A 25,444-nucleotide genomic window follows, 5' to 3' on the forward strand; every position below is an offset into this window, starting at 1 on the left:
TGATGAATGATGACCTTATCCCTGTAAATATGTCCTTTTTGGTAAATGACCCATCTCCCACTGATGGCTGGGAGCGACATCACCAGCTTCTCTAAATTGATGTCCACCTTATGTTCCCCATTTGCCCTCATTCATAATAGACTGATTGCTGTGAGCCGCAGTATTTGGGCCATCAAAGGCACTTATGTTACATCACTGCATACCTTCTGGCTGTCCTTAGGGGCAATGAGAGCCCCAATTCAACAGACCTCAAGAACCTCCTTAAACTGGTTGACAATGAATGCAGCAATATGGTAACAATCGCCCAGGACTTTGTTAATGTGCACCATCTGAGGACCCTGCCTGCAAATCAAAGCTCCCTGGGCCTACAACACCCAGGACTCTGCCTGGAAGTGTGGAATCCACCTGGAGCACCGTGCCTGGCTCCCACTTGTAAAAAACTTGTGTATGAGCGCGAAATAAATAAAATATCATATCATAAAATATCATATCTCAGAGGGACATGGGACTGTCTGGAGGTTAGTTCTCAATATTTTCTTTTCTTTCTTGACCACGTACTGCTTTGCTGGAGGACTCTGCGCACCATCTGGGAGTCCTGCCAGCAAAACCTACTCATTGTGCCTTCGGCTGCAAATGTGGATGCCTTCTGGAACATGGTGCTTGGCTCGCAGAGGGTCATGCAATTGTCAGGCTGTTTGTTTTCAATATTTTTTCTTTTCTCTTTTTCGGCCACATCCTGCTTTGCCAGTGGGCCCTGTGCATCACCTAAAGGCCCTGGCTGCAAAAGGAAGATCCCTGTGCCTACAACACCGCGGACTCTGCGCCTCTGCACAAGCATGTGGAAACTTCCTGGAGCACTGCTATTGGTACCCAGAGGGATATGTGATGTATTGCCTCCCTCATTCAGTCTCCTCTGGGCATACAGCCTGGGCATCTGCAGCCAACGGCAAAAAGCAGCAAATGACAGTTCCTTGTTTGGGCATATTGGGGTTGTAAAAGGCCTTGGGCAAGAACCCTTGCTCAAGCCAGGACTTACAGAGCTCAACCTTAATCTGACTTTTGCTTCCACACAAACGGATCCTTCCACACAATGACTATTCCTTCACCACATTCACCACGCATGTCCTGTTCCCTCACAGGACCAAGAAATATTGATTTATTGGTCTTGCTGTATTTTTCTTAGCTATGGCCCCATGCTAACCACTGTCAGAAATTACAATTGATTCTTCTCAGCTAACCATTCACCCCTTCCCTTTCGGCTCACCCATCTACCGTCTTTGTCTCTAGAGCTGCACCCTCTCTTCATTGTCTTCACTTGCCTATTTTTTCTCCCGTTCATCTTGCATCTTGACTTTGAACAATTCCTCCTACTACTGACTCTTCTACTTCCCTTGTCTCATAGCCATCAGCCTCAACTTGGCCTCAACCTGGCGTAACATCTGCATCACTCACCGGCCTCCCCATCATCTTCTTTCTTCCTGCACCCGCCCCCTCAAAAAGCATGCTTATATTCTGCCAGGATCTCCAACCTCATCTATCCCCTTGCATACAGCACAACGTATACACCTCTCCCACACCTTCCATCACTCTTTCACTTGGCCTCTGGTATGCACAATCTCTCTGCAACAAGTCTACCTACATCACTGACAACTTCGATTTTCTCACCCTCAACTTTCACTTCTTCCTATCACAGAAACCTGGATCTCCCCTCAGACTTTTTTACCCTAGCATCTCCTCACACTGACTCTGCTACCTTCTCCCACTCTCTCTAAACTGATGGGAATGATGGTGGTGTGGGGTTCCTTATCAATAAGTCCCTCAATACTGCCTCTCTACCCCATCTGACATCAACTCTTCCTCTTTTAACTCTTCCTCTTTTAACTCTTCCTCTTTTGAATATTCTACTAGTCAACTCATCTCTCCTTCTCCTTTCACTGTTCTGGCTCTCTATCGAATCCCTGGCCATCTCTACTCCTTGTTCCCTGATGTAACCCTTCTCCTTGAGTCAATTCCCACCGACATCCCCTACTGTCAAGATAGGGGACTTTAACATCCCCAATTCCTCTGCAGTCCCCTGCCTTGAACTTAAATCCCTCCTATCTGACCACTCACTGTACTCCTTTCATGACCAGCCTACCCACTTTGGTCAGAACCCTCTTGACTTTGGCTGTCTCCCTAAATCACTCTCCCACTCTCCTCTCTGACCTCTCCATGGACTCCTCTCCCTGTGATCACTCCATTGTTCATTTTAACATCTGTATCGATCCAACTCCTCATCTCCCCTTTTCAATGACTAAAAGTAAATTCAGGCAGGACTTTCTTGACCCTTCTATTGACCATGCATTCTCTGACTTTCATTATGCATTTATGACTCAATTCGACCAACGCTATCCTGATCACATATTCACATATTTCCTACCCCGTCCTCAGCATTAGAGCATCTCTGAAAGTCAGACACTTAAAACAAACATGCCTTGTGACCCATGACTCTGGTGCAAAATATGGACAACTACCCTAATCATTGCCTACAATAATTCCCTTGCTGCCCTGACAGCTGCTCTGGACTTTGCCAAATCCTCCCACTTCACAAAACAAATCTCCTCCCTTCACAATCAACCCCACACACTTGAATTCACCCTCCAATCTTGCTCGCCCCACCAAAGCCATTAGTCACCACATTCACCTCCTTCCTTTCTGTTCATTACCTTTCCTCTGAAATGCGTGGCACTCTCACAGCCTTCGTCTCTCTTCCTTATCAAACCTCCTTATGTTTACCACCTCTCCCCCACCTGTTCTAATCTTAACCATGTCTCCACTATCTCTCCTATTGAATTAGCACCAATCCTTCACAGTGGCAACCCATCTTGAGCTCTGATCAACCCTTCGACTCCCCAAATGGTCAAACACATAGGCCTTCATTACGAGTCTGCCGGTAACCTGCCGGTGCTACCAGCGGATTACTGGCAGACTCACCTTATCATTTATGCCACCCAATATCTCAGTGTTACCGGGATATTACAGACAGCAGAAGAACGGTAAGTTCCCATTCCCGTGTGGGAATGCAACACTGAAGCACCAGCACCGTTATTAACAGTGCCGGAGCTTCAGTGAAAAATCCTTCGCTAGAACTACCAGCAGATCAGGCCTGCCGGTAGTTCACTGCCCCTACTGGCAGACTTGTAGTTTGCTGGTCTGGAAAAGGTACCTGTAACCGTTGATACCAGCACTTTTTTCTGGATTGGCAAACTTATAATGATGGTCATAGTCTCAATAACTTGCCCTTATCTCTCTGAGTTCTTTAACATTTCTCTCTCCACTGGACTCTTCCCTGCCTCCATCAAATTCACAAATGTCTTGCCCCTATTTAATAAACCCTCTGCTGACCCAAACATCCCAGCAAACTATCGCCCAGTTTCTCTGCTTCCCCATTATTCAAAAGTCATTGAACGGGTGGTCTTTAATGGATCAGCAAGTACCTTGAGGATACCCATGGATATAGTCTACCTTCCGACAGTTTGGGAACACCTCCACAAGGCACTGCACTGCCCTACGCGGAAGAGTTCAAGACCATTCCACTCGGTATCAGGTACAAGTAATGGGACCGGTCTGATGAGGAGGGGACCCCCCCTTCTGGAAGTGTGCAGCTGGACGGAACATATAGGATCAGGGCACAGAGACTTTAGTGGAAGAAGTGACACACACCACACAGGAACTTAGATCTAATGTTGAAAGTGGGTACGCTAGAAGAGAGAGCTGGGGACGTGAAAGTCAGAGCGTGGAGAAGCAACATCCGAATCCTGCCACTGACAAAGAGATTGGAAGGCAGAGACCCCACCACCTATGTCAAAAACATGTTGCTACTGGAGGTGGGTCCGGGCACACTGATGCAGGGATTCACTGTGCTAAGAGCCCACAGATCTCTATATAAGAGGGCACCCCTGTGCGAGCACCGCCAAATCAGATAATAGCGAAAATCCTGAATTTCTAGGACAAGGAGAGGATTCTGGCCTTCTCTATGGTTGGATGAAAAATTAAAAGGGTGTCTGTGAGTCTGGCAATCTATCTTGATTACACCATACAGGTACAAAGGTGGAGGAATCAGTTTGTTCCAACAAAAGAAAGGCTACTACAACAAGGTTTAAAGTACATGCTCTTATAACCACCCAAACTAAAAATCCTGTAAACAACCCTCAGTGGATGAACACTAACAAGATGGCACCCATGGCAGATAAGAGGAAAAACATCTGGTGAAGGAGTATGCGTTCAGGCACTCGAGATATTGACCAATTACCCAGACATGAAAAGGTACCCAAGAAGGGAGCTCCAGCAGACGGCACGAGCTCACAAGAACTAGTACTTCAGACCAATTGAGTGTAGGCTGACAGTGCCTCCCTTGTTACATTTGTATCTAGGATACCGTTTTCTAGGTATCCAACTGTCAAGTGCTACCCTGATTGGGTGGAATGAATGACAGACTGGCATGAACAGAATGGTGCTGTTAGGTCTAGTAGTTATTGTGTGTTTGTTCTGTTTTTAACATTCAAGTAAAAACAGGGGGCTTGCAAATGTGTTGGGAATTGGACGAGAGGATTATTGGGAATTTGGCACTGAAGGAATACCGAAGGGGAGTGTAATAAAAGGAACACCTCAATGAGCAGGAGTATTTTATGGGCGGAGAGGGTCAGATTTTGTTAAGGCAATGCTATGTTGGAGATTAAATCGGTGAGGTTGCGGCAGGAGGAAGCAAGGCTAAATTGCTTAGAGTAGCGACCTGGAATGTTAGGGTGCTGAATAGCTAAATGAAACACAATAGAAAGCTAACATTTCTAAGCAGGAAAAACGTGGGGATATCCTAACTGAAAGAGACACACCTCACAGCAGGGAAACAAAACAACAGCCTGAAATGATGGAGCGTAATAGGATATGGGTCCACTTACGCAAGAGGGGTGTTGATCTGGGTAGTGCCCTCGGTACCCGTTAAAGCTAAGAAGGTGCAAACAGATGATGAGGTAAGGATAATCCTAGTACATGGATATATAGACTCTAGAGAGGTATGTATAATCCATTCTTACGACCCCAATCACAACGCTTCAACCTTTTTTAGATCATTATACTCTAGGCTGGTCCCTTTTAGAGGAGCCATGTGGATTTGGGGGGGAGACTTCAATTGCACTTTGGACCCTATCTTAGACAGATCAGATGATAAACATACAAGGCCGGTACCACCAGCAAGAGTTTTAAGGGAGCTGCTGGAAAATGTTGAGTTAGTGGAAGTCTGTAGGTGGATAAACAGGAACGCCATGGAATACTAATATCATTCAGGACTGCACAGAATTTATACATGCATAGATTACCTCTTCATCGGACTGGATCAGGTTGGGGAATATGCGAGGGACAAATACAAAGGTATCACACCTTCGGACCACTCGCCTTTATTTGCTGGTCGGATAGTAGGTACAACCCTCTCCAAAATGGACCATTCTGAGACCACAAGGGAGATAAGATGGAGGAGTATTTTAGGATTAACGAGAGTTGTGTAGCTGACTTCAGTACTCTGAGGGATGTGTTTAAAGTGGTTCTGAGGAGAGAGGCAATCGCCAAAGCAGGTGGGGTTAATCAGAGCTGCTGTGGAGCTTGTCTAAATTGGAAATTAGGATTAAACACTTGGAGAGTACACAATTAAAAGATGAAAAAGAGAAAAAAGAACTCCACACAATCAGTCAGAACTGCATAGAAGATTGGGAAAGACTAAAGTACACTGAAGGATTATATGATAAGAGAGATAAACATGGCAGATTGCTAGCCTGGCTTTGCCGTAAAGATGGGAAGTGCACCAAGATCAACGAGCTGGTGGACGAGTGCAGAGGATTGTGATGATCTCAATGTGAGATCAATAGTTTATTTCAGAGGTTTGATAAATGGTTGTATAGCCATGATAGGGTAGATGACTCGAGGGATACAGAGGACACACTGGCTCTCATTATGAGCTGTCAGAAATAAAGTGCCGATAACAACGTATATATTTCCGTACCAGCCAAGTCCAAGTCCGCTGGCAGGGGCTCTGATCTACCGGCAGGACTGACCTGCCCATAGATCAGGCCCCTACCAGTAGATAAGTGCCTGAATCACCGGTACTAACGGTGCCAGTGATTTCGGTAACTACATAACATGAAGTCCTATGGAAAGAGGAGTTACCGGCATCTCCGTCCCCCATAATATCCCGGTAATACCATGCTATCAGGTGGCAGAGACGGTACAGTAGTTTCCTGGTATCCCACCAGAATTACCGGTGTTATACCGGGGGACTCATAGTAAGCCCCACTATCTCAGATTGCATTGCCCAGATTGTGGTATGAACAGAGGGAAGCCCTGGGGGCACCACTCACAGTGGATGAATAACGTGCAGTGATCCAAGCTTGGCCAGCAGGAAAAACCTGAGGAGGGGATGGCGTGGTGGTGGAATTTCACAAAGATTGTATTGATATAGTGGCATCAAGGCTGCTGAAAACCTTTGAAGAAGCATATGAGTGTGGGAACCTTGAAGGTGGAAACCTCTTCATCTTTGTGTGATAAGAACTAAAGATCCCACTGGGATACTTAAGACAGGTCGCCGTGATCACTCCATCTCGACAGACTCACGTCTTTTAACTCTCTGTATCCTGTGCTAAATGAAACAGAGATCGGGATACTAGAAAATAGAAATCCTAAGGGTAATTGTGGGCAAACTGTGTTTTCTCTAGTGTTTGAAAAATGTGAGAGTCTCTAAATGTGTGTATTCAACTATATGAACCTAGCAGGTTCATAGACAAATCACTATGGATTTGAAATGAGGAATCAAACTGTTTTGAGGAGACAACCATACTCCCTATGTAACCATGTGTTAACATGAAGCAACACATGTTGAAATGATACTGTACTTGCACATATGGTACTGTAACCCTCAACCACACTATCGCCCTTTAAAAATAAATGCATGTGTATGTCCTGTGAGTTATTTCTATTAGATGAGTTGCAATAAGATGAGACATGAATGTCTTGCAGAAAATGAATACATTTAGAATTTTATATGTTCATGAAAAGTTGGAGTCTCGTACACAGTTATTGAAATATTGTACTGTAGAGGTATTCACATGCTGCATAATTGAAAAAAAAACAGAAGAGGGGGTAGCTTCTGGCTTTTGTAGTATTACGTTATGTTAAATCCCTGTTGTGTCACATGCTCCCCGTGAACACAAGATTAAGGGATTGACCTGTTGTTTAGAAGTGCTTGTTTAAGGCCATGAATTTATTAGCAAGTTTCAGAAGTATATCTTTTTATAGATTATGTGAGCTAAAGAAATTGACCCAATAATGCATTGTGATGAATGAATATACTGGAATGCAACTAGTACAGTTCTACCGTAATCTTTGTAGTATTGTCTGATACATTTAAGGTGATGTTGTAGAACATATATAGGTATTGCATACTGCAGTCAACCGGAATTTTTAATCTTTGTATACAGTGGTGATAGAAATATTCCATTAGCTACATTTGTTGAAAGATTTTAATGTCATGTTTTGTTAATTTTTTGTTCATTCAAACAACATTTTATTGGTAAGCATAAATGATTTTACTTTTAAAAAAAAGTTCAAACTTCTAATCATGGACAGATAATCCTGGTTAAGCGTCACTTGTGGGGATACACTGAGACACAGTCATCATCTTATACAGCCAATTACCTTGATTTCTGTTTTATATACTCTGTATACCATTCTGGTGTGTAAATAGCCATCTGTGGTCTAATAGAACAGCCAGCATTAAGGCAGCATTGATTGAATATCTAATGAATGGTTGGGTATTTGTTTCCAGAGGTTCTCTGGAGTACACCACAATTGTTATTGGACTTCATCTGGTCATCATCACTTAAAGCCGGTTATGGTACTGACCATCTTACAATTGGTCAACCTATGGCATGAAACTAGTTTTATAGGATACAACCACACCCAATAGGCTCATCTGAACCATGCTTATTTCCTTGCCAGCAAATCCAGAGGGTGCATAAAACAATTTAGAACACACAGAAATTATTGGAGTGCATGGAACAGATTGGAGTGCATGGAACGGATTGGAGTGCATGAAACGGATTAGAGTGCATAAAACGGACTGGAGTACATTGAACGGATCGGAATGCGTAGAACGGATTGGAGTGCGTGGAACAGATTGGAGTGCGTCGAACAGATTGGAGTGCATGGAGCGGACTGGAGTGCATGGAATGGACTGGAGTGCATGGAGCAGACTGGAGTGCATGGAACTGATTGGAGTGCATGGAACAGACTGGAGCGCATAGAAGTGCGCGACATACATGGAATGGTTTGGAGTGCATGGAACGTTTGAAAGAGCATGTAAACCATCATATGACATCACCACGCTTACTCTCTTCTTTACACCACCATTCAACTAGAACACAGAGATACTATGTCACCATTCGGTATAGCTGTTCTCATACCAACATCTTTTCATACTCCACATCACTCTAACTAAACACTGCTGGTTTCACACTCTCCAGCCAGGCGTTCTCCTCAGGCCTAATGCAGCCAGACCGGTCTGGATAAAACCTGCCAGAACCAACACATAGGCCCTCATTCTGAGTTTGGAGGTAGCCATGGTGCTATTAGCGCCATGGCTGCCTCCAAAATCGATCTCTTGACTCCGGTCTGGTTAAGGGAATAATTACCGGTCCAGTCAGAGGTCGGTGGTACAGGTAATTCCCCATTCACCAGAGCCATTCCCCATTCTCATTTGAGCCCCCATAGGGCTCAATGGGAAGGCGGCAATAACGGTACCACAAATTGCGGTACAGGTATTGACCCCGGTTTTCCTTTGCGGGTCACGTCCATAACGCCTGGTAAAACTAGGCGTTAAGGGAGGGACCCGCAAAGGGACCTCGGAATAGGGCACAAAGGGATTACCGGCACCGGTGTCATTACCGGTGCCCGGTATCCCTTTGCGCCCAGGTCGTAATGACCCCCATACTCTTGATATCTCAACCATCACACCTACCGCTATGAAGCAGCTATTATACGAATGCCACACCAGCTGCATAAATATCCGGTGTTCACACGCACCTTTTACTGTGTGTACTCTCTCTACTGACTTGAACTTCGGTTCCCGAGGGCGTTCAACCTACCAGCGCCTTGAGACCATACCAATGGTACATAAGGCGCTATATAAATGAAAAGTAACATAACATAACAAGTGGGTTTTTACTATTGAGCTGTTTTTTTTAAGTACAAATGTATTTTTCCCTTTAGAGTGATTGTTTGAATGTATGATTCAAGCAATATGCCCCGAGCAGCGGGGGAATTACCGAAGGCCCCGGGGCATTACCAGAGTCGTTAATGCCCACACCGCGAGGAGCATATAGCTATTAGTACCCCGGCCCGCAAAAAATGCGTGACCGGGCACTAAAAGCTTTATTTTTTTTCCCGAAATTCTGCAGCGTTTCGGGAAAAAAAGAAAAGACGTCAAAGAAAATGCCCGCCATGGAAAGGGAAAACTGAGTCTGTTTTCCCTTTCCATGGCGGCCATTGGGAGCGGAAGTGCTGGAAACAGAAGCGTTTCCAGCGTGTCCGCTCCCGAAAAAAAGAAGGTAAGTGGGGTTGGGAGGGGAAAGGGAAAAAAAAAAGAAAAAAAAAAAAACGTACCTGGGTCCCCGGCAGGGGACGATGGAAGTCTCCAGCCGTGTGGAGGCTCGGAGCGGAGATGGCCAAGGCATAGAAGGTAAGTGGGGTTGGGAGGGAGGGCAGGGAGGTGGGAGGAGGGAGGAGTGAAGGAAAAAAAAAAGCCTTACCCAGTGTCCCCGGCGTGGGGGGAGGGGCAAAAGTAGCCTCTCAGCCTTGGGGAGGGTCGGAGCGGGGATGGGCCTGCTTCGAGCCTCCTCATTGGTTGAGGGGCTGCCACGCCCCCCGCCGGGGACAAAGGCCGTGGAATCCCGACGGAGGGATTCCCGGCCTGGTAACGACTCGGCGAGGGCCAATCAGAATGGCTCTTTCATTCTGATTGCGCCCTCGCTGGGTACTAATGTGTATTATTGCACTTTGTTCTTTGATGGTCTATGCATTCTCAAATCTAGAATGTAACCATTTTGATAGGCTTTCCAAGAATACTGTTACAATATATTGCCACAAAGACTTTTAGGAACTAACCAATTTAAATAACTCCTTTACAGGTATATAGCAACCAAAACCTTCCATAGTAATAGTAATTATGGACTGTGATACATGAACTTTGTTTGTATTCTTCTTAACAAAAGGTCCTTTCACCCATCTCTTAATTATCACAAACTTCAGGAGATTCTCTCAGATTTTTCTCTCAGTGCAAGACATATGGAACATAGCACTTTCACTCCTCAACCTAGGGATGCACTGCCATTTTGTGGTTATATAAAGGTCTAAGTGCATTAATTGTCTCTGCCCATAATGTCCACCCCGCTGTTCTGTTTTGCCTGCAAAAGCTCCTTTTGCTTCACTGTTTTACAATAGTGTTATTTTTTAGTTTTACATGTGTAGATGCCAAGCTTACCTGTGCTTGATCCCCCACTTGTATCTTTCACTCTCTAAAAGGGGAAAGATAAGTTCAGAGTTTCTTCTTTGGCAACAAATCCCAAATCCCTAATCTTTTTGCTGGCCTTTCTCAAGTTTCCCTCTGTGCAAGGATCTGTAACAGAGTCGTCTAATGTACTGCAACTGCAGCTCTCCAATCCAGCCCCCTCCACTAATCGTATTTCTATCTTTCCTTCCTCTCTCAGCCTCAAGAACTTCCAAAGAATGGCCCATGTTTATCCACTCTGCACTTTGAAGTGACTGGATTTCAATGCCACTTTCTATTAAACCGCAATAAAATAGGTGTAGCAGTAGATTCCAATCTTGCCTTTTAAATAACAGAAAAAAGGATTGGGCTGGTGGTCATATTTGGGAAGTTATAATTGGAAAGGTAGACTTCACCTGCTAATCCATTGTTCACAAATCCTATTGATGCTCAATTATGTTTTATGTTTATGGTATTGGGTAATGTGCTAGGGACCCAAAAATGATCAAAGCACAAACACGTGGAACTGTAGAACAGTATATGGGCATTAAAAGAGTATGGTCTTGATTTTCTGCCGTAATATGTGAATGCCCTTAATATGTAAAATCTCCTTGGTTAGATCATTCTGGTTTCTGGCAGCTAAAACACTAAATGGTCCACTGACAGCCGCATATCATTTAGAGCATGGAATGATAACTGTGTTGGGGCATAGTTTTTGCAAGTCTCATTGCGACATGACTTTTACAGCAGTTTTTTCATATAAAGAACGACATGGCAATAATGAGCTTTGTCTATAACACTTTGTCCAAACGCATGTTGGCATTAAAGATTTAAGCACACTACTGTCTGTTACAGGATTCCAGTGAAGTGCTCTGACCGCTGGTGATATATGGTGTTTTTTAGGAGAATTTGGATTGATAATATCTGCAGCATTCTGTAAAATTTGTAAATGATGGTGAGTGGACTGGTTAGCTCCTTAGGACACATGTTGCAGTAATCAAGCTTTGCTCTAATAATGCCATGAACGATGGTGATACAATGAACTCAGATAGCAGATGTTTTAGCTGTGTTAGGAGCATTAGATAGTAACAGGCGCTGCTTAAGATGTTATTTACCTGCAAGTCCCTGTATAAAACTGGATCAAAAGTCACACCAAGCATTATGACATTTTTATGGACTAAGATAGAAACATCTGAAAATTGATTAATGGAGCAGAGGTCTAATGTCCTGTTCAAATAGTGAGAGACTGGCGCCATCAGGATTTCTGTTTTGCCTTGTTTCAGGCCCATACATTATTTTCTCATTCCTCTCTCTGCCTGACTGAAAAATCAGCATGCATGACCAATGTCTACCTATGGATAACACTCATAGCAGAAAATTATCTGAGTTGAAAAATTGCTCAAAATTTAACAAGGTGATCATGGATAGGTGGGTTTGACAAATATTCAATAAAGAAGTTGTGAGATATATGGAGCCTGTGGGACTCCGCATTCTATTAATTTGTGCTGCTGAGATCCAAACAGGTCTGATCTCACCCTAGACCATTACCTTCAGATACGGTTACCAGCTCTCCTGCACGCTGAAGGAGCAGGGGGTAGCACAATATCTCAAACTCATCTGAGTTGTAAAATAGCATGAGCAGTCCTGACTTAAACTGATCTATAATCTGAAATATTTTACCCTAGCCGCCAGAAGTGTTTGCTTGGTGGCTCTAAGAGGGTGAAAACCTGATTGCCATTGCCCAACATACTATGTACTTCCACAAAGAACTGAGGGTGCTTGGTGGCACCTTTAACTAAAATTTCCAGGAGAAATGGCATTTTGCTAATTGGTCTATAGTTTGCACAGAAACTATGACTTAATACAGATTTTATAATAAGGGGAGTCAAACACACGATTTGATTTAATCCGGCACAATTTATTCCCGGACATTGTTAAAATCCAGATTGATGTCACCTAATATGCTTAAAGGGGTTGGAAGTATCCAAAAGGTTTTGTGTGAAATGTGCTGTTAGGGGGCCACAAATGGCAAGCAATGAATAGTGTTGAAATGAGTAAGTGCAAGTTTAGCACTTGAGATATCACAGAGTGGGATGGAAGCACAAGGTGCCAAGTACACATTCCATTCAAGTGTGAATATAAGTGCAGCCACACCTCCCTTCCGCTCTACCTAGTAACATTGATCTTTGAGGACCCATAAGGAAGAGTGACTGATATAGAAGGCTGTGAATGTTTCTTTAGCCGAGTTATAGATGGGGCAACTAGGTTGATCCTATTACCCACAATTACATCCAATATATGTGTGGCATTTCAATTAATGAAATGGCTGTTCTTTAGTGCCCATCAAAGTACCATAGAGCAAACATAATCTAGAGTACTCAATGTATTTTGTTAGTGTTATTCACATTCAGATGTAAGAGTGATTTATCATGTGTAAGCACAGTATCTGGAACGTCTGAGGCACAAGGTAACCAATAGTCACATGAAGCCTTTGTCTATGCTTAATAATAGAATGCCAGTACTAACATTGTGCATATCAGTATGTATATTATTAGCATTAGTAGGAAACATATCAATTACAACTCTCTCATTGACGAATATCCACGTAATAATGAAGCACTTGGGCAAAGTAGGAGGTTACAGAGGAATTAGTAATCTAAACAATCAGTTCTAAATAGGAGTGCACAGGTATGACTTTCTGAAGAGGCTCATAGGCTAAAGCAGAGCAGCAATCCTACCTGGTAGACTGCAGTGCCCATGCCATGCCCACTCTTTTTTTGAGTTTCCCGAGCCACCTACAATGATGTGAAACCATCCACAACCATTACCAGCCATCACAAGTAGGTATCAGGGCAGAACTATAGGGCTCCTGTCATCTTCAATCCAGGCAGTCTTTCCCTACCATCTCTAATGAAGGCCCCTTCAAAAGCTAAACATTGAAGCTTTAAGAATAGGCTTAGACTATTTAGACTGGTGCCAATGTTCTCAGGGGGAAGAGGAGAGATACCAAGCTGGCTGGCAAACATTGAGTCATAGAATGACTATTTTTCCTTTGATCTCAGAACTATAGTCAGGATCTGATGCAAGCCTGACAGGGTAGGGCATTTTGTGTGGTTCAGGGGTCTGCTTCTGAATGATCAGGGAGAACCTATCCTCTAATTTTGGCGTATACTCCTCCCACTCAATACTTGGTGCAAGGCACATTCACCTGGACAGGTTGAACCCAGCAGGCATTTTGGCACTTCATCAGCAAACATCTGCCTGACAAAGCTACATAAAGAGCCTGAGTTTGTTGGTAAAATAGATGTAGCACATATCCCATTCAGCCGGATGTTACTTAGGTGGTATATTTCCTGGTTTAACTCACATTTTCTTTACCATATCACACTTTAAACCTATGCAGATATGCAATCTCTTCTCTTCATCAGTTAGTGGATGGTTGACTGGTTGGGGCTCACCCCTTACTGTGTTGCCATGTTATGGGGATACAGGATTCTATTCCTCCTGACCCATATATTCCTCTCTGTCATATGCACATTTGGAATTGTTTATGTTTTAGGGTTGGACAGATAATGATGGGATATCGTATGGAACAGGAACTTTCTGCAAAATTGGTCCGGTTAATGTGTTTGGTTTCCTTCAGGAGAGTTTCCAATGTCAGAACTTTAGACATATCAGTGAGATTTTTAATGCAAGATGTTGATAGTTTTAAGGAGTCATGTAGGACAAAAACTAGTTCTTCTTCCAAACTTAGTTACAACTCAATACCTGTCTACATTGCTAAACAGCATGCACGTGCTCTTAGTGGGATTGTTCAATCTCTGGTCAATGTCTCCGTAAGCCAAGGTTGTGTCTCATTGGAAATGAAGAAATCCTACCTCACGCCTCTTTTGAAGAAGCCAACAGGGACCATAAAATACTGACAAACTATTGCCCCATTGTGAGTCTCTTGTGACCTGCAAAAATCTTGGAAAAAAGCTATGACCATACAGCTACAGAATTTCCTGAAAGGAAACAATATCCTTGTCTCACATCAGACAGGATTCAGACGAGATCCCGGCACCAAGACGGCATTGACTGCTGTCTTGAACGATTTACTTGAGCTTCTGACGATGATGACATTTGCATGCTTGTCATGCTATATCTGTCGACAGCCTTTGAAACAGTCGATTTTGACATTTTCAGGTCAAAATTGTCCTCAATGGCTCAGGTATTTCACAATGCACTCAGATGGTTTACTTCTTTCCTGACAGACCACATCCAGCACGTTAAAGTAGGTCAAAATCTGTCTGTCTCCTTACTTGTTACATGTGGAGTGCCCCAAAGCTCCTCTCCATTGCTTAACATCTTTGCCCAGTTTGACTTATGCTACCATTCATATGCTGATGATGCTCAGATCTATGTCTGGCTAAAACAACCACTGGATGGCGATGCAACGAGTTTTAAAATGTGCACACAACATTCAAAGCTGGATGCTGGAGACCATACTCCATCTGAACCCATCAAAAAACAGAGATTATTGTTTTTGGTTCCAAAATAAAATGAGCTAATGTTTTACACTCGGTTCCCTGCCCAACCCTGTTCAGTACTCCAACTAAATATATCCAGACAGTGACAAATCTGGGCTGCATAAGGCAATCCACTATGAACTGTAATTTTCATAATAACCAAATTGTTAAGTCTGGATACTTGCAATTAAAACTTAAGTCTCTGCGTCATATTATCTCTGAGAAAGACCAACCTTTTGTGGTGGAAACACTAACTACTACCAAATCATATTACGGCAATTACCTTTTGATAGGCATATCGATATATCAGCTTCATAGACTGCAGGTCGCCCAGAATTCTGTGGTGCGACTGATGTTTGAGTTACCTAGGAAAACTGCCATCTCGCATTTTTTAAAAAAGCCTTCATCGGCTTCCAGTGCAGAAAATGATCTTGTTTAAAATCTTGTACATGGCTTTTAAGTTCATTCATGGCTTGGCCCCAGCTTATTTATCTTCGAAGATTGCAATTCCCTGTCCCAACCGCACATTACGATCTACGGGACAAGGGGCCTCATTTCGACCCTGGCGGTAGGGGGTTAACATGGCCAGTAGAGCTGCCAGCCCTGTTAACCCCCCACGCCTCATTATGAGGTCTGCTCGCGGGACCCGCTAAGGACGCCTGATAAAACCTGGCTTCCTTAGCAGGTCCTGCGAGCAGACCAGGATGCTAATAACGGGCCCGTCATTAAAGGGCCCGTTGTTAGCATCATCCCCATTTCCATTGAGCCCTATGGGGGCTGAAATGGGAATGGGGATGTACCAGGTCCTGGTTCCCTGAATGGGGAAATACCGGGGCCTCCAAGGTCAGAATGGCCCAGTATTGGGGAATACCCGGAATGGGGGTAGCCATGCTGCAAAAAGTGGCATGGTTACCTCTGGGTCGTAATGAGGCCCAAGATCTTTTGGCAGTGCCATCCTCTAGAACCTCCACCTGGGGGGATAAGCACTTTTCTCTCACAGGCCCTCGCTCCTGCAACTCCCTTCTACAAAATTTGCAGAAAATGGAATCCTTGCATATTTTCAGGAAACAATGAAAACGTACCTATTTAGATAATCTTTCTTGCTCGCTAAAGCAAGTATTCAAATTCTGTGCGACCGTTGATTTGCACTACTTTGCATCTGCGCTCAGATGCAGGTCTCTGATGGGTTCCCCTTCTGGGATATGCACAATATAAGTTCACAAAATCTAAATCAAGAAAAGGCTTTATTTGAGACACTTGTGATGCTAGATAAATGCTTTGAAAGAATGTAGTCAAATGCCACTGATACATCTAGTAACATCAGTAAGCCTGCACATCGCTGGTTCATGATATGAAGAACAGAGTCTTTGACATCTATGAGGGCCTGTCATGTGCCCCTTTGCAGGCAGAATCTAGATTGATGATCCCACTGTATGTGCCTAGATTCTAAGAAGGTCTGTAATTGTATAGAGTCCGCCTAATCCAGGATTTAACCAACCAGCCGACCACGGAATTATGCATTAATAAATCTCATCATTGTTTGACAGATTAAGTGTAAACAGTCTTTCTTGATGATTGATGGACAAGGGTCTCATGCGCAGCTTGTAGACTGAAGACTAAGAATAATTGATTTAATGTCATGTGGGTGAAATGGATTACATTCAAAGGGAGTCTCTAAATTGACTTCTGATTTAGTAAATGTGATTGTGTGATCTATAATCTTGTCCTTACTCAAAATTATGAGACGTGTAGAGGAAAACCTTTTTGTGTCAGCACTTCCCTGTTGCTTGGTATAATGAACAGGAAGCACATACTGCATAGAGTATTTTCCCATGTGCCATTAATAGAATCACAATTATCTTTTATAAATGATAAGGAGCAATCAGAAATTATAGTCAGGTATTATTTTTTGAAAAAAGGGTCTTTCAAAAAAATGTGTCCTAAAAATACATATTGTTATAACACTCAATGGATTGATTGATTAATAATAAATCCCTGCATTTGCTCATTAAACCCTTGCACATTTATTTTTTTCCGAAGCTTTTTGCACTTTCCATGTCATCAATCTCACTTCAGCAAAATAAAACAGGTGATGGCTGGCAGGTTTAGAATTAATCTTAACCTCTGGCAATGCTCTGGGCAACCATCGAGACCATCGTTCTTCACCTGCCAAGCCATTAGAAAAGGGGGAAGACCATATGGAAATCCGGCTTGGTCCCGCCCTAAAAGGGGCTCATAAACAAAAGATTGTTGAAAAGAAGTGTTGGAATGTCCTCTTCTTCAGTTTTACAGCCAAATGTAACTTTAAAATGTGATGTATACCTGGCAGTTTCTCCTTTTGCAGTTTATTCTTTTAAATATTGTAATTGTATTTGATGATATGTTTGCTTTTTTGGCAAGTTGCCAAAATAATGATTAGAGTGATTGATTGATACCTGTGTCATGTAGTCACAATTCGACTCATCATTAATCTACTAATCCAAAGTGTTACTTTTGAGATTAAATCATAAGAAAGTTTAAACACATACATTCACACCAACAGGCAAGTAACAGGGATACATTGTTCTTGTTTAAGATAACATCTGGTTGCACACCGCTGGTTTTGTTGTCTCTGTGGAAACAATCAATGAATGCAACTATCTTTCCATTCAAGATACTAAAAAGACCCCACAATGCAAGCCAAACAAAACTGAATTTACCATTCTGCATATTTCTTTAAGTCCATCTCAGGTAATACATTTCTTTGGCATCCATACCATTCTACATGTCACCAAAGTTACAATCTGGGGCACCCTGCCTGCTATCCCCTGATCACTTCCCCAACACTCTGAAGCAGAATGCAATCATACTTCTAAGGGATGACAAATAATAGGCATTACACTGAAGATTAAATATTACAGCAGTATTCACGTACTTGTGAATAGAGTATTGTGCTGTGCAGTATTCCCTTCTGCTCTGCAGGAGTACAAGTATGAGCATAGGCTAAAATGCAAACTCAGCCGTCACACTTCTACAAACGAAGAGCCAACACAATTATAAAGGTACCACAGGCACAGTTAAGATATATACATCCTTGATATTTTGTGGCAATGTGGGCAGAGGACAGAGGAAAGGCTGTGCTCTCAGGAGGGATGTGAACGGAATCCAGTAGTGACCCAAACAACACAGTAACCAAGTCCAAAATAAAGGGAATGTACAATCAAGGGTCTATAAAATATATATGCTTTACTCAAACTCACCATCTACAAGAAAACAAAATAGAAAACACTGTACAAAACCCACCCCAGTGGAAAGAACAGAGAAGATGTAACAGATTGAAGAATTTAGCAGGATATACATTTTTGGATGAGAAAGTTGCACACATGACCCAAAATGGACCACAGGTGCTTACAGTAACACCCAGGAGAACAAAGATGACATCACAAATGTTCTGATGTCATCTTTGAATCCCAGCGTGTTGTGATGTCATCTTTGATCTCCTGGGTGTTACTGTTAGCAGTGCATAGTGGTGGCACGAGTTATGGTTGCATAGCTTAACATAACTGCCGAACGTTTTGTTTTTTAAAATTTTACTTGTAACCATAACGTCCCTTTAACACATTGTGTCACTGAATTTGATAGGTTTTTATTAGTGCAACTTATCCATAACATCCTTTTAACAAAGTTTTTTCACAGAATTTCATAGGTTTTTACTAGCGCAACTTAACCATAATGTCCCTTTATCAAAGTTTTTCACTGAATTTGATAGATTTTTATAAGTGCAACTTAACCATAAGGTCCCTTTAACACATTTATTTCAGTGAATGTCATAGGTTTTCATTAGTGAAAATGTTTCATGATGTTACATCACTGTATATGTTATTAATGATTCCACTTTTAACAGATTTTTGCAACGCATACTGATGTGTGTCGTTATCAGCAGAGCATGGTGGGAATGCAAGTCATGGTTGAATTGCCTAAAGCATGAGGCACGGCCATGACCCCACCCCCACCAAACCACCCCCCTTATCCACTGCATCTACCCTGTATTCTAGTTCAGTGTCCACTATTCCTTCATAATGTGACCAATGGCCATTGCTCAAGGCTTGCGGCCATGGCCAGTCTCCAAAATCCATGGGACATGGGTTTCGGCCATGCGCATGACCCAATAAACAAATCAGATTAGCCATTTTTCCTTGGAGAGGGCTGGGACCAAGGCACGAAAGATATATCACTATTTTTCTACTTATATTTTGGCACTTTGAAAAAAATAAAACACAGGACACATTTGCAAAAGCATGCTTTCAGGTCCTTGTTGATGCTCCTCACGCAAGTTTGCTGCAATGACGTCCAGCACTTCAGGCTGAAGCCAAAAGCAGAATTTATTTTCCCATTCAAACCTAGGGCTTCGGCCATTCAACAGCCGAGGGCCAGGCCCATTACCCAGACAACAAAGTTATGCCACTAGTTTTTGTACTTACATTTTCACTCTTTGGAAAAAATAAAACACTAGACAGATTTGTAAAAGCATGCTTTCAGGTCCTTGCTGATGCTTCTCACGCACGTTTGTTGCAATCCCGTCCAGCACTTCGGGCTGAAGCCACAAGCAAAATTTGATTTCCCATTCAAACCTAGGGCTTCGGCCATGTCGCATGCCCCAAAAAGCAAATCAAAGTACACATTTGTCCTTGCTCATGGCCAGGCCCACTGCCCAGGTACCAAAGTTATATCACTATTTTTGTACTTACATTTTGACACTTTGGAAAAAATAAAACACAGGACAGATTAGCAAAAGCATGCTTTCAGGTCCTTGCTGGTGTTCCTTGCGCACTTCTGTTGCAGCACTTTTGGTTATAGCCACAAGCAGAATTTATTTTCCCATTCAAAACTTCAGCTTTGACCTTACTGCATGCCCCAATAAGCAAATCAGAGTACACATTTGTTTTTGCTCACAGCCAGGCCCATTGCTCAAGCACCAAAGTTATATCACAATTTTTTGTACTTACATTTTGGCACTTTGGAAGTAATAAATACACAACAGATTTACAAAAGCATGCATTCAGGTCCTTGCTGCTATCCCCTACAGCACTTCGGGCTGTAGCCATGAGCAGAATGTATTTTCCCATTCAAGCCTATCCCAATTTTTAAATACTTTACCATTTAGCCGGTTGCTGGTGACCCTACCCACTTTAACCCCATTATCAGTCCCTCGTCACAGGCTATACCTCAGTCACCAAAGGTATATCACTATTTATTGTAGCTACATTGTGACACTTTTCAAAAAATAAAACATGGGCACATTTGGTGAAACCATGATTTTGTTTGTTGACAATGATCCTCGCACACGTTTGCTGCAAATCCGTCCATGTCTTTTTGTGTGAAAAGTGTCAAAATGTATGCCCAAAAAATAGTGCTATAACTTATACTTCACTTAAGAAAATCCATTCAAACTTTGCACAAACATTCATGGTTGTGTCTATAATATTTTCGAAAATGATGTCCCCTCTTGAAAAAAATCCCACCAAATGTTGCAAAAACATTCAGTTGGGTCTAATATATTTTTGCAAACTTGTATTCAGATTTGTCAAATGGAACCAAATGTATAAGCCTTTTAAACATTTTTAGACACCTCCTTTAATTTTGCCCCGTCTTTGCAAAACAGCACCAAACTTTGCAGAGGCATTCAAAGCTGTGTCTAAAATTATATTGCTAAATGTCATGCGGTTTCATTGAATGGTGCCACAGTTATAAGCCATCCAAAAACTGCTTTCACCAACCCTTTAATGCAGAAATATGCATGGATGTCCACAAACTTTTGTCAAGTTTGCAAATATCCCAGCAATGTCTATCCTTACCTCCCCAGAGATTATTTCATTAGTTTGACAGGGTCAACCGTGTGTTTTTTTTATGTGTTTTTGCCACAACGTTCGCAGACTATGGACGCAGTTCGCAAATCCAACATGGCAAGTTTTGACGTTTTTATTTTACCAATCAGCGGGCGGGTACGATGTCCACAAACGTCACATGGCTTTCTGATTGGTCCAGAGGCATCTGTGGGCACTGAATCGGGAAGTGTGTCTGCAGACAGGACACAGATATCAGAAGTGTTTTTTTCGACGTCCGTTTTGGCCATTTTCAAAAAACGGCTGGACGGGTTCACACCAAATTTGCAAAAGCATGGTTTCGGGACCAAGTCGCCACTCCTTGCTTAGTTTTCGTGCAAGTCCATCCAGAGGTCTGGGCTGTAGGCTTGAGCAATTTCTTTTTCCATTAAGTCTATTAGGATTTTAAAGGTTTTGGGACCCCTCCTATAACCTTGAACCCCCCCACCCCCTCGGCTGAAACCGCACCAAACTTTACAAAACCATTCAAAGGTGGCCGTATACGTTTAACAAAGTTTGGTGAGGATTCATCGAGCTGAGCCAAAGTTATAAGGCACCCAAAAACTGCTCTTCCTATAGGTTGAGGACCTTAATCATAACTACAGGGCTTAATCATAACTACAGGGCTGTGGCTGCTGCAGGCCCTGTAATATAGAAACACACTGGGCCTCATTACGAGTACCATGGTGCGGTAGAAATGATGGTGATGTACTGTTATTCTGTTACCACCACTTTGCTGCTGCATTATCACACCGGTGTACTATGAGTTTGGTTATAAGGTGGAGAATAAATCTCCAGCAAAAAGCTGGAGGTAAATCCTCAAATTTATGGACAAAAAGTGGCAAAATCGGTGAAATTAGCGCCGGGATAATTACTGTCAATGGTAATTCAGCAAAAATGATGGACTCCATAAATGGGGACTTAAATTGCTTGTAATCCCAAAGTAGATCTGCGGGACCAAGTGACAGTAACAGTAATTCAGTTTGGTGGTATTCTGGTGCATTTGCCATTGGAATACCACCATACTAGCAATAAGGTCCACTGTTCCTCAGAATGACTCATTGGCAGAGGTGTAAAACATATGTTTTAATCAACCTTCCAGCCCCCCAACAACATCAAGGGCAGCCGTTCTCAAAGGTTGCCAGCTTCATAATTTGTGAATCCCTACAGTACAAGAATGTGTGGTTGGAGTGTGTGCACCTTATATGCACAGTGATATGTATATATATGCTAAAGCACTAAGCACTTTACATTGTCTCAAGACTACATTATTAAGTTCGACTTGTATTACACCTCGCACATGTATGCGTAAATTTAGACTTACATGACTATATATCTTTGTTTATGCGAGACCAATGGTGGACACTTAGAATGGCTATATTTTGTCTAGTGAACACATTATGTTGTGGGGCTGCTTGGACTGTGTTGAGGTAATGGCTGCTTCAGACGTTATAACATGGGCAGACCTACTAGGCAGGGCTCATCATTATTGGCGGTTGCCTTAGAATGGCATTATTTTTTTGACTTTATTTAATTTTGGGTACCAGCCTTTGTTGACAGACATACCATTAGAAAACACACGTTTATTTTGAACGATGTGTATTTATATTTTGTTTATATATATTTTTCCTTTGACAAACGTTATGTACCTGAGGCTTTCTTTTTGCCATTTTTCCTCCACAGTCCTCGCAGCCAGCACATCTGTGCAATTGTTGCTATATTCTTAATCGTATAACATTTGTTTGATGTATTGACATTTACAATGTGTTTTTATTTTACTTAACACACTGCATGTTGAAGTGCCTTAAATGTCTTAAGATGGCTGCCATGTGTTCTTCATTTTGCACTACCTCGTGAATGGGGACATTCTATGCACTTGTATCATAGAGGTTTTTAAAGCATATAAAAGAAGGCCTTTTTCCATGAAACTCCCTACCTACGTGAACAAGCGGTCAGTGTACCGCGAAACGCGTCGTTTTGTAACCAGGCTTTCCCTTTTTGCTGCACCTTTTTATTAATAAAGAAACATTTGTCCTGCCTGGAGTTGCTGTCATGCCTTTTCCTTGCTGAGACTGGATTTCGTTTCTCAGCTGCTCTTGGGAGTGCAACACGTCGAATTTTGCCCTGTCCTAGGGCATTTTTTCTGTTTTTAAAAATATATATATATATATATATATATTTCTGAACATGTGTTTGTATGTTCGGGGTTGGATCCAGCCCCTTAACAGTTGGTGGGCTGCAATTTTGACCTAAGGTTGGCATACCAGTCTGGGGTGTACTGGCGAGAGCAAAATTTCACCAACCCCACCCATTCGCCCTGCACAGGTTGGGGTCTGGCCCTGTACAATCAGTATAGGCAATTTCAGGAGATTTCCGATGTTGCAATTGTTGACTCCAGACCCACAACAGTTGGCAGGCTGAAATGTTGGCCTGAGGTTGGTATACCTGTCTGGGCTGTATGACGATAGTGAAATCTGACCAACCCTAACCATTCGCCCTACACAGGGCGGGTCTGGCCCTGTGCTATCAATATAGGCAATTTCGGGAGATTGGCGATTTTGCGATTTTTAAAAAATAGGATGTTTTGACACAATCAAACATACACAAGGCTATATAGCAGACCCCCACGTGCATGTCAGCTACAGACCCGGGAAATGCTGGGTGGTACTGCTAGTACTTATATAATAGGTACACATGCACATCTATTTTTGTAGGGACAAGCATAAATTGAATTCAATCAAATACAAAAATATGATTTTAGGAATAGAATCCATCATATCTTTGGATAAGATGAATATATTTAAATTCCTGTCATGTTAGACCAGAAGCAAATGCCACATGCATCTGAAAGAAAATTCTGTCTGGTAAATGTTGCTGTTTGATACATCCTACATTATGCAAGTTATACAATAATATTCAAATAGTCAGACAATTAAACTCTAAAGCACTGCACTTTTTATCTTTTCCACATCAAATGTATATGCATTTTTTGGGACATTGATCGAATGTCCAAACCTTAGCCGATTCCAATAATCTAAGAAACACCAAATGGCAATTCATGTGTCAACCCTTCTATATTCCTTTGCTCTTCAGATTACTTTAGCTCCTGCTGTTCTCTTTAAGGACTGTCAATTCCTTGTTGTCATTCTACCTGCTCATTAAGATCTTTTTGTATTGCGTCTCAGATAAAAATCCCAAAGTGTTTTCACCTTCATTGCAGGGATTTAAAGTTACTTCCTATTTTGCGTAATCATTAAAAATACTCCATTCAAAGTAATTTTCTGTTGGCAGAGTGAACTAGGGCCTTCACATGTTTGGTCAGTGGTGTATTGGGAGAATGTCTTCCTATACACTAACTGTGCTCAGTGATTCTTTCCATCTTTTTCCCAAAACTCTTCCCAAAGTGAAATATTTCCTGTGAAAAATAACAGGGACTAGTCAAATTATAATTCGTAAATTACCACACCATAATATTTCAGTGTGCCAGAAACATTGTTTTCATGCTTAGTCAATACACAGTCAACAGTGACGAAATGTACAGTGACCTGTTAGTGGCTGCTAACATTAACATCAATTTGACCTAATTGAACTATAGGGAACGTATAGTGTACTTTGTGAGAAGAAATTGCCATTTCATGATTTCATTTTTCATTGTTTAGGTGCTGTGGCATCCTTTTCAGTCGGATACGTAAAAATAAATTGGGATATTTCTGGAGAACTGGCACTGGCTATTTTCACTGGATTGGATGCTGGAGCTCTATTTCTCATGCGTTTTGTTCCGAACATATGGGTCTGCTATGCTGCCTATCTGGTCTTTAAGTCATCATACATGCTTCTAATAACCATAGCAACGTAAGTATGACTGGCAATGATGTACCTTTTCATATTTATGCTAATTCTGCAGCATCCAGCGTTGCGCTCTTGGAGATTGTTTTACATCATTAAACCCTTTATCATTCACGGCAACTGCATTTCTGCCTCAGCCCTCCATCATCGTGCCATTGGATGTATTATCAACTGAATTGAAAATAATGCAAATGCAAACATGCACTGGCAAAATCAATCGTTTTCAGTTAGTGACATGCTTTTAGTGTTAAGATCTCATTAAACTGTTGGGCATTCCCCCCACCCCCATTTGGCAGATACTAATGACATTTTAAGCTTAAGTGTGGTAGTGGGCAGATGGGTCCTCATTGCAAGACTGCCAGTAACCTGCTGGTGCAACTGGCGGGTTGCCGGCAACCTCGTATTACCGTTACTGCCCCCTGAGATCCCGGTGCTACCAGGATATCACAGGCGGTGCCGGTATGGTAAATTCCCATTCCCATGGAGTCTATTAGGACTCCATGGGAATGTGAACCATGAAAGATGGGCATCGTTTGTAATGGTGCCAGTGCTTCAGTGAAAAACCTGCTGGTAGGGGCCTGAACTACCGCCAGATCAGGCTTGCTGGTTGTTCAGTGCCCCTATCGCCAGACTCGAAGTGAGCCAGTCTGGAAAGGTACCGG

General features: G+C 42.4%; 1 protein-coding gene across 2 annotated transcripts in view; it reads left to right on the forward strand.

Moving 5' to 3' along the window:
• LOC138491465 (thiamine transporter 2-like) overlaps positions 1-25,444 on the forward strand; it is a 301,653-nt gene that overhangs the window by 208,193 nt on the left and 68,016 nt on the right. For both annotated transcript variants that reach the window (XM_069617982.1, XM_069617983.1), the window contains exon 4: positions 24,596-24,788. In XM_069617982.1, the coding sequence (XP_069474083.1) occupies positions 24,596-24,788 (193 nt within the window). The remainder of the gene's footprint in view (positions 1-24,595; positions 24,789-25,444) is intronic.

Source organism: Ambystoma mexicanum, chromosome 10 (genome assembly GCF_040938575.1).
Source record: "Ambystoma mexicanum isolate Mex_15411 chromosome 10, UKY_AmexF1_1, whole genome shotgun sequence".
NCBI classification, from domain to species: Eukaryota; Metazoa; Chordata; class Amphibia; order Caudata; family Ambystomatidae; genus Ambystoma; species Ambystoma mexicanum.